A 10,952-nucleotide genomic window follows, 5' to 3' on the forward strand; every position below is an offset into this window, starting at 1 on the left:
AAAATAAACCCTTTAGATCCAAAAAGATAATTTTAAAATACCTACAACAAAAGTCAACCTGTTCATGTTGACTTTAATGAAATAGTTTATTTTTTTTCACCTCTTTGTGCATAATTTATTTTACTATATATTTAACCAATTCTAAGACTATAAAGTCGTGTCGCCTAATTTTTTTTTTTTTTAAAGTCTCCTAAATTATTACAACAATCAAATTTGGAACTATCTAAAATTTGAGGGGTATATTTTGATAATAGTAATAGTTTTGGGAATACAACTTTATAATTTAATAATAATTTTAGGAATACAAATTTATAACGATATTTCAGGGTGTAAGAAAGTTATGGGTCAATTACTAAGTATTTGGTAATGAAAATAGTTTTTGGGAGAATTTTTAAAAACTAAAAATTTGGAAGGCATTATAATTCTTCTGTGAAAAATATCCTATAAATTCTATATAAATCATGCATTTCAAATTAAAAAAAAATCCTTATAAACTAATAACCATTAGTATAAATAAAAAGACCGACGTACTGTGCCTTAAAATGAAGAGAATAATATTTGAGTGAGGAGTCAGAACCAGATCCGCAGCACTGCTTCGAAAAACCGAGAAGCTCCGATCACAGAAGAAAGCCGTCGATTACTCGAGAATAGGGAGATGGGGGAGGAGAAGAGACACCAGATGATGCAAAACTTGTTCGGAGATCAATCCGAAGAGGAAGAAGAGATCGATTCCGAGCACGAGTCCAATCCCCAACCCAATTACGTCTCTGTAGTTTTTTATCCCTTTTAAAGGCTTTTTTTTTGCTCGTCTTCTGGGAATCTTAAGCTAGCTTTTTCCACTACATAATTTAGGTCAAGAATTGAGTTCTTTGGTCTTTTTGTTAGCTATGGTTTGGTATGCATGCGTTGTTTTTATGGTCTGGGAATCTTTTTTCTGATAGGCTAGGGTTTTGTTAACGTCTAGGACTAGGTTCTCTTGTAAATGATTTTTTTTTTTTAAAAAAACTTTTTATTGGTAGGTGCTTGCTATGTAACATTTCAAGTCGATATATGTTTTAACTAGTGAGTGTATTAATTTGTTTTTTGCAAAATTGACCATATCCATCTTGCATTTTAACATATAGCGCTCTTATTACATGATTTTCTAGCTAAGTTTATAAACATATGAAGGACTAAGCTCTTTGAGTTATTTCTTCTTAGGTTTGCAATACAACTATACTCCTGGGTCTACTGTGTTTAAGTTTATTAAAGAGATTTTAGAAACTCGTCTGTTACTTGCTAATTTATGAAATTGGATTGGATATTTATTGATTACTATCTCACCTTCGGTTGTGTTGAATTTTTCATGAGCTTTATCCTACGACACATACATCATTGCTAAAGAAGATTTTGTTTGGTTATGTCATATAGGGAAGTCTGATTTTCACTACTAAAGAGATTTCATTCCCACTTTTTGGTGAGACATTGTGGTGAATGATGATAATCAAGTTTAAGAGGGGAGCATACTTATATTTTAATCAGTTTATTGTCTTTTCATTTTGCTCGCAGTGAATCAATGCTTTTGTTATTCGTGTACCCCCAATCATTATTGTTTCGGTGAATTATTGTGAAAAGATTATCTGAAACTACATGACTTAGTTTCTCTATTTAAACATATTAGTGATGATTCTCTCTCTCTACATTTTTTTTATACATTAAAGGATGAAGGAGAAGGAGGAATAGAGCCTGAAGGTGAAGGCGAAGTGGAGGGGCAAGGGGAGGTAGAAATAGAAAGTGAAGGAGAGTTGCGCGATGCAGAACCTGATCCTGGTGAAAGTGAGGGTGAAAGAGATCAAAGTTCCCAAGAGGTAGAGCCTGGTGTCCACAGGGAAGAAAGTGAAGGCAGATATAGTGATAGTGACGAGAAGGAGGAGTTAACAAGTCGGAGACGGAATGTGATTGAAAGTGGATCCGAGAGATCAGAAGAAAACCATTATCCTGACAATGAAGATGATGAGGTTGAGCAGGCTCAAAGTCCAGGGTAAAGCCTCCCCTCCTCCTCTCTCTTTCTCAGCTCTCATATGTAACCATTGTTTGAATTGTTTCTGCAACCACTATGGCAACTTTTATATTGAGGAAAATAAATGATTTAAGAATGCTATCTGCTTATTGTATTTAATTGATTAAAGCAGCCGCAACTGACTTCTTAACATTAGATTCCCTGAAGAGAAGGATCAGATTCACGTTGAGAACTCTGCTGCTGTCCGTAATGTATTTGGTGATTCTGATGATGAGGAAGTGGAAGAGTATGCTATTCAAAATGACATGGAGCATGATTCTAGAGTGAGTTTCCAAATCAGGAAACATTATTCTGTCAGAGTATGTAGGGTTATGATTCAAAATATGATATAAATGCTTTTTCTGCTTCAGAGATTGCCCATGGAAGATGAAGAAGAAGAAGGGAGCTATGAGAAAAGTCCTAGGCTAGAGGATGTAGTGCCAGATGAAGATGCTCGGTATGAATCTGAAGAGGAAAACATTGAGACAAAGATCAAGGAGAAACCAGTTGGTCCTCCGTTGGAGCTGGAGATTCCATTGCGTTTACCTCCTGCACATCCAGAAAAGGTTCCATGTTCTTTAATTTTGCATAATGAAATGATATCTCAGTTTATTGATACTCTTCAAGTCTTGTAACGCCAAATTTAGTGGATGCATTCTATTATTTTTTTGAGTCCTGCGTATACTTGAATGTGATATTCTTTCAATCTACTGCTTGATTTGTCATCAATAATATTCACAGGCTCACATGGTAACCTTTGCTCATTTTGATGATATTGAAAGTGACAAGCATAGCATAGATGAGCATTAACTGATAGTCTGATACTAGGACTTTGGAGTTTAATAAATATAGGAAGACTGCAAAATAACCTTTAGTTACCTTTCTATGTGACGATCTCGTTAAAAATTGCGTAATGGAGAAAAAGAAGGAAAGTTTAAGCCCTGCATCTGTGCTGTGGTGGGTTCATGAAGGATGTATCACCATCATGGACATTCTGATAAATGAACTTCTAAATAGTTTTATGTTTGCATGATAGTCCTTGATAACAAAATATGAATACATTGCATAGTTCTCTTGATCCAAAAATATGTTTTGTATAGATTCATTCATCTGTCCGGCTTTTGCTTGTTTAATTTTGACTGTATATCAATGAATGAAGTCGTTGTCTTTCTTTGTGATTCACAGCAATAAGTTTCTGTAGCTATATCATCTTTCTTTCTTTCTTTTCTTCCCCCTCAAAGAAAAAAGAAAATGAAGCATTCGGATATCATAATTGCTGTGTCTATACTCTTCTATTGCACTTCTGTTTCATAAATAATTTAATGCCTTGTTTTATCCAGATTTTTAAGCTAAAATGTTGTTCTATTGGGCTGTATAGATGAACATGATTAAAGTCTCTAATATCATGGGAATTGACCCAAAACCATTTGATCCTAAGACATATGTGGAGGAAGATACATTTGTCACAGATGAATCTGGATCAAAGAAACGGATACGTTTGGAGAACAATATTGTACGCTGGCGGTCTGTTAAACATCCTGATGGCACAGTATCGGTAAGTAACTTTGTTACTAGATTCTTTTTTTGGTATAGAAATTAAACTATGTGGAAGGGTTTGCATGGTTACTTCATTCTTTCACTTTTTATATTATTTTATTTTTTTGAATGAAAATAGTAGTACTGGGTGTTTTCTATAACTTTTTGGAAGTTCATGAACCTTAAAATCACTTTTTCTATTTTGTTTAACCAAGGAAGTCTTTTATTTATCATCCACAGGGGTCAGGTACACTGAATTAGGCTAAGCCATAAAGCTTTTGTGGTCATTCTATTGTTACTTCATTGCCCTTTTTCTTGTCAAGTTCAACCCTTTTAATACATAAGTTAAACAACAAAGCTCATGGAAAATAAAAATACAGCTTACCATCAAGCTGTGACTTGAATTAGGCAATTTCTGATTGGTCATATGTTGTTTGTTTGAGATAAATTTCTAAATCAGGACAACCTTTTTGTCTCTTTGAGTCTCCCTCTCTCTCTTTTCCCCCATTCAGTAGAAGAAACTTTAATAACATGTGTACTAAAAATGTTTATTAGTTTCCCTGTATGGCATTGACTCAATGTATGTGCATTACTTTTTAATTGCAGCGGGAAAGCAATGCGCGTTTTGTGAGATGGTCAGATGGCAGTTTGCAGTTATTACTTGGTAATGAAGTCCTAGACATAACTGTGCAAGATGCACAGCATGATCAAGCCCATCTATATGTTCGACACCAAAAGGTGACTTTCTGAATTTATTTACTTTTGGGGTTTTAAGAATTGGTATCTTGATTCATGAATATTACTAAGACAATTGCTACGTGGTTCAATTGTTTCTGTTTCCTGGTGCTTTTACTAGAGTCACTATACATGTATGATTATTTTGTTCAATATAACTGAAGAGGAAATTTTTTTCTTCCCCTAGTTTAAGGGTTATAATTATCTATTCTCTTGGACCAGCCATCACATCTATTTTAATCTTTTACCACCCACACAACTTTCTTCCCAAAATCCTGATTATTTAAGTTGTTTTGGAAGCCCCTTCTTAATATATATGCCCATTATAATTTCTGGGTCCTATATGAGATTTATCTTATTGTGGATAATTAAGTAGGGTTTATAATAAAAGTCTTCGCAGAAAAGACTATTTTATGTGTGAAACCAAATTCTGTTTCCACAAAACTGGTTTGCATGTAGAGTTTTTTTTTTTTAATCAGTATGCTGTCCACTTGCAGGGAATCCTTCAATCACAAGGAAGACTATTGAGAAAGATGAGGTTCATACCTTCATCCTTGACATCAAATTCTCATAGATTGCTAACTGCTCTTGTTGACTCAAGGCATAAAAAGGTTTACAAGGTTAAGAACTGTGTCACTGATATTGACCCTGAAAGGGAAAAGGAGGAGAAGGAAAAGGTAACTTTTGCTTTGTTATTGTGTTTGAAGGCTAACCCCTCTATTTTTTTTTAACTTGTCCTTGCAAACCCTACACTTTCTGGGAAGCAGAAAACTCTAGCATATTGCTTTAAATTAATCGTGGGGCCTACCTTTCAACCTAAACCTCATGGGTTTTTCTTTCTTTTCTTTTTTATTTATTTACTTTTTTTTTATTATACTGTTGTAGGCTGAAAGTCAAACTATTAGAGCTAATTTACTCCTTAGCCGGAAGAGGGAAAAGGTGAGCCGGAAATATACACCAAATGTTGATAGAAGGCGCCAGCTTTCACCTGGGTTCTTGGAAGATGCTCTTGATGAGGTATGGTGGGGTTTTTTCTTTACTGTTGTCCTTTTTGGCTTTACTTTCTATTGCTTTTATCTGAGGCTATAGAAGCTAGGCATCCTGTAACTATCTGCCATATTTGTTTAGGATGACGAAGCAGATTATTATGACTCTCGTCGTTCTCGCAACCGCTTTGAAGAAGATCTAGAAGTGGAGGCTCGAGCAGAGAAACGGATTTTGAATGCTAAGAAGGTCTTACTAATAAAGTACATTAGCTCTTTCATGAATGAGAATTTTATCACTACTCTTTACTGTTTGCTCTTGAAACTTTAGTCACAGGGAGCTAGAGACATCCCTCGCAAATCATCTGCACCACCTGCCAAATCTTCTCGTCATCCTGTGGATTTCTCTGACAGTGAGAGAGAGGAATCTGAATATGAAAGTGATGGGGAAGAAGATGAGAGGTCTCCACGTAAAAGGGTTGAGGAGCCAGAGCAGGAGTATGAAGAAGATGAAGAAGAGGAAGAAGACCACGGTGAAGCAGACAGGCATGAGTTGTCAGAGGAGGAAGCTGAGGTATGACCATTTTTTTCTTCTTCTTAAGATTCAACACATGTGGATTTCCACACTCAGCTTTGGTTTAGCATACTAGTGGTGGTGGTTCAATTGGAATTTGAAATATAGCTTAATTCTTATTTCTGGATGATCTGTGTAAGTTCCCCCAAAATTTTGAGCACTGAAGAAAACCGGTAAAAGGTAAAGTTCAGAGGGCCAAAAGCATGTACTCTAGTTGCTTAAGCAGCACCAATCAATAAATGAAATCATCTCTTCTATTTTCAATATTATGTTTTGTTATAGTTGTCAGTTGATTACTTTATGATAAAATGAAGCATTAAACATTGTTTAATTTAATTATGTCCCAAATATTTGAGATATTTAAGAAGGCAATGTAATGATATTATTTTCTCCTGTTTCTTGGACATTTTCCCAGGAGTCGAAGTATAGGGGTAAGGACTCTGGACACAGCCTCAAACGCAAAGGGATCGAATCAGATGAGGACTCTCCCCAAAGGAAGACAGCTGCTACTCATCGTCGAATGGCTGTTGTTTATGATAGTGATGAGGACTAAGTAATCAGTACCTGATGTTTTCAAGTGAGTGTTTCTCTTCAAACGAAATTCATCCATGTTAATATATTGGTCTTCAGTTGCACAATGGTTTGAGCAAGTTGAAATATTGCCAAAGCTACAGAATGATCAATTTGGAAAAGGCAATTTTATTTAATTTTTTTTTACTCAATTCCTAAATGTACTCTTCAATTATCTTTTAATGTGAATATTATGAAGATAATTGTACCTTCAAGGATTTGTTTCTTCTTTTTCCTTTTATATATGAGTTTGATTTGGGCATGAACTTCTTGTTTTCTCTCAAATTAATCCACCTTTTACTATCTATATGAATTACTTTTGTTTTTTAACGCTAAGCTGACAATTTTGTTTAGCTTAGTCATGAACTTCTTATCGTTGTTTCAGCAAAAGGCCTGGCGATGATCTGGATATGAAGCAATTTCTATTTAAATCAAGAGAACAAATATGCATTGTTTCTGGCCCTAGTACCTTAACAAGGTTGCCCTGTATTTCATCTGACATAGTCAACTTTGCACAAAATTTTAGTAATATTTCCTATGTTTATTCTAGCAATAATATCTGTTTTATGTGCCAAAGTATAACCAACAAGAAGATAAGCATATTCTTTCTCTTCTTCTTCTTATTATTATATGAGAAAAATGAAGTCTGTACTATTAAAATATTAATGTTGATAATCAGATGAAATGACAAATATTTAATAATTGGTCTCTTCCTATCAAACAAGTTTATCATCAATCTATCATTAATCGTTCTTTATGGACATGAACATTGATTCATCACAAGTAGGGTTGTGCAGAAATTTTTACAATCCACTCAACCTGAATAATCCGTCCAAACCAATCCGAAAAAACTGCCAAAAAATGCAACTCGAATAAACTGACCAAAATTTAAACTGTTGAAAATAATTATCAACCCGCTCAATATAATCCAACTTGCCCAATTAAGAATTTATTATTTTTAATATATTCAAATAAATATATAAATTAATTAAGTTTTGTTTTAATTTTTTTACTATAAATTTAAAATATTTTTTAAGCTTAAAAAGATAAATTTCACACTATTAGTACTAGTATTTAAAAGAAAAAATTACAGAAATGTAAAAAAAAAAATACCACTTTTGTTTGGGCGGGTTGACCCGACCAACCCGCCAAAAAAAAAATACCATTTCTGTTTGGGCGGGTTAACCCGACCAACCCGCCCAAATTATTAGACGGGTTAAATTTTTTTTTTCTTAATTGGGCAAGTTACAAGTCACTTTTGCTAATCCGATTATGACATTGGACGGGTGAAAATGCCTTGTAACCCAACCAACCCGCCCAATGATCAGCCCTACTCACAAGTCATAATAATGTAATAATAAAGAAACAACTCAAACCATACCACTCTAATTGGCACGATGCAAATATTGTATTAAATTTAGCATAATATTATATTTGACACAATATTAGTAATTGAATAAATATGTTTTTTTTTGGCCCAAACTATTGCCACTTAACTGTGCACCCAAACTAATATGCATGTTAAAATTTACGCAAGTTACTGAAATATAAGACTTTTGTTAGATTTTGTCATAGGTGGACATCTGAATATGACGTGGTATTTTGGTTGATGATGTGACATTGTCACATGTAAAATAATTAGCAATTTTGTTCTTGAATTTTGACCACTACTAAATCATGTCACTTTTGTTAAAAATTAATTTAAAAACTAAAAAAAATAATTAAAACCTTATTTTTAAAAAACAAAAAAGAAAGGAAATTTAAAATATTAAAACATTAAATCATTTATGTTGACTCGATTTTTGGGACAATTGAATTTGTTGACTGACTTTTTCGTCAACTACTGATGAAATAAAAGCTCAAGTAAGAAGAAGATCAAACACATGATTTTTACGTGGGTGACTATTAATTGGCCCTAGTCCACGAGTCAATTGTATTAAGGATCAAGAACTTGCAAAACTCAAGTTCTCTTGAAATTCAGGCAGTTTTTTTTGCATACACTCAAACTTGGGATCCCTTTACAACTGATACCCTGGCCCTATTTATAGGGGTTGGGGGGTTAAGCTCATTAATGGGAGCTGATTACAATAATTTTTTCTATTATGGGATTAGTTATACATAAATGAAAATCTCATATACATTAAATAAGCTGGTGGGCCCCATTAGATACTCAGCAGGCCCAATACGAGGATGTCAAGCCCACTTCTTTATTGGGAAATGTGCCTCCTAGTACTTTGTCATAATGGTAGCTGCACGTTTTCCCATGTTAGGAAACGTCGTGGGACATCCTTCTTGCTGCTTATACGAAATCGGCAACACGATCCTTGCTGCCACTATATGTCAGCTAGGTGTCTGTGGTCCCGAATGCTTCTCCAGTTGACACTTGGCATTTATCCTCCTTCCTCGAAGGAAGGGCTCTTGGTATTCTGACAAGTTGGTCACAACTCGAGAAGCTTTATAAGATCACCTCCCGATTAGGCTCTCGGGAGGTGGCTCTCATTGATAGTTAGCCTAAGATCTTCTCCGGAAGTGACAAGAACGACACTCACAGATTAGGCTCTAGCTTCCGAGAAAGGCTAAATAACATGATGATTTATGCCACGTTGTCGTACGCAAAAAACATGGAAAACATAAATTAATTAAAGATGATAATTTCTGTGCATGAAACCTGGAGAGAATAGTGAAGCAATAAATGTAAGAACACCAAGAAGTTATAGTGGTTCAACCCCTAACGACCTATGCCTACTTTAGTCTGTGTGTTGATTATATAATTATTACAAGGAGTAAATGCTCCTAATACAAAGTTTTTCCTCCCATTTTAATGGTCTTGGATTGTGGTATTTATAGGGACAAAAAGGGTGTTGGTAATCGGTTTACCATATGCGCATTGGAAAGTACGAGGTGGTGGGCCCAGAGATTTCAATATATTTTTTAAAAATATTTAAATAACCGGATCCATTAATATGCAAAAGATTAATCAAAGAGAAAGAAAAATATAATGATTTACCAGTTGTAGAACAATCAAGAATCATCGCTATCTTTTGGTAACTCCAAAAACATCCAATCCAAAGTAGTCTTGTGAATACTCAGACCAAGATCTTCCAAAATGTATCTTTACACCTCAAGACGTGTGTGGGCACGTAGAGTAATGGTGGGAAATTTTCTGATTCACAAGATGTTCTCAACTCATGAGATCTTGGAATATTAGGTCCGAGGCAGTTTTTAGGGATAGAAAAATAATACGTTATATTTTTCTCTCTGTGAAAAGCTTCAAATTTTCTCTTTAGAATATTCTCTCACTTAAGCGTATATTGAAATAATTTCTATCTTATAGAGTTATAAAAGAATTAATTAAATTTAAAATTCAAATTATAAACTAATTATTAAAAAAATAAAATAAATAAAAGAAATATCAAGATTTAAACTTGGATCTTTGTTACACGCCAACTACAGTGTGTTACACCCAAATTTCGAGAATAGAAATTATGGTCTCGAAAGACAGACTCGTAAAATGTAAGCTCGAAATAAGCAAGTGTGCCACATCATCAGTATTTACGCAGATTGGGTTTGATAGTCTCGCTCGATATTAAGATGAAGACGATGGATTGGTAAGCTCGGAACTACGTGCGGTCTCGAAGATGTTTCGAGGTTACAAATTAAGCTTGAAGCTACAACTACAAGGATTTAACACTTGTATAAATTCCTGATTTGTTGTATTGGTGATTAAGTATCAGTTAGGAAGGATCAAGCTTGGGCATTGCGAGCTTGAAGATGATGATCTCGATAAATTTACTTGCTAAGGATGATGTTAATCAAAATGACGAGCTTGTGATGTTGGTTGACCTCGAAAGTATTAAATACGATTACTGTTTGAAAAACCCTATTTCTTGGGGATTTGTTGTAATTTGATAATGAATCCCGATTATCATGGGATGTTATGTAATTAATGCATTTATTTGTATTTATTTGAAATTTGAATTATAACTTCCCGAAATAAGGGGGAAGATATTTTGTAAACCAACCTATAAATAGACTGGAGAAATTCATTTGTACATACGCTGAATTCGGTACTGGGAATACTCTACGAAAATTGCTTTCTAAAAGCTTTGAGAGAATTCCATCATTCAATAATATTGACTCGTGGATTAGGCAGATTTTAACTGCTGAACCACGTAAAATAGCGTGTGTTTTTATTGATTTTTCTAATTGTGTCTTTAGTGCTCTTCTATTCTAAGTTGATGAAAAACGGCGTCAATAGGTTGGTGATTTCATTGAGAGCATTAAGCAATATGTTAGACTGTTTAATCAGAAACCTCCTAAATCATCAATGGCAGCCGCGAACAACCCCAACACTGGTAGGCGACCATTGCCTCAAATACCAAGGGAGCAAACTCCTTACGCTGAAGACTACCCACGCCGGCTTGGAAAGCAACCCATGGCTGACCTGGGCCCTGAAGTGATTCATCCGATTCTCAGGGGCCGCTTGCTCCCAGGCCTGATGAGGATCTCTACTATA

General features: G+C 34.7%; 1 protein-coding gene across 3 annotated transcripts; it reads left to right on the plus strand.

Annotated features, from left to right (window-relative positions):
* Positions 1-504: 504 nt before the first annotated feature.
* LOC133830668 (protein LEO1 homolog) lies at positions 505-7,146 on the plus strand. Of its 3 annotated transcripts, XM_062260690.1 has the most exons (12): positions 505-769; positions 1,701-2,020; positions 2,196-2,322; positions 2,410-2,604; positions 3,417-3,593; positions 4,181-4,312; positions 4,807-4,986; positions 5,195-5,326; positions 5,438-5,542; positions 5,624-5,866; positions 6,282-6,443; positions 6,822-7,146. In XM_062260690.1, the coding sequence occupies exons 1-11, from the start codon at positions 656-658 to the stop codon at positions 6,417-6,419; spliced, it is 1,863 nt and encodes a 620-aa protein (XP_062116674.1). In that variant the 5' UTR covers positions 505-655; the 3' UTR covers positions 6,420-6,443; positions 6,822-7,146. The 3 variants fall into 3 exon arrangements, with proteins under 3 accessions (XP_062116674.1, XP_062116673.1, XP_062116675.1); XM_062260689.1 differs by lacking the exon at positions 6,822-7,146 and having other exon boundaries at positions 6,282-6,702; XM_062260691.1 differs by lacking the exon at positions 6,822-7,146 and having other exon boundaries at positions 505-763; positions 6,282-6,702.
* Positions 7,147-10,952: the final 3,806 nt, after the last annotated feature.

Source organism: Humulus lupulus, chromosome 4, assembly GCF_963169125.1.
Source record: "Humulus lupulus chromosome 4, drHumLupu1.1, whole genome shotgun sequence".
In the NCBI taxonomy this organism is placed as follows: domain Eukaryota; kingdom Viridiplantae; phylum Streptophyta; class Magnoliopsida; order Rosales; family Cannabaceae; genus Humulus; species Humulus lupulus.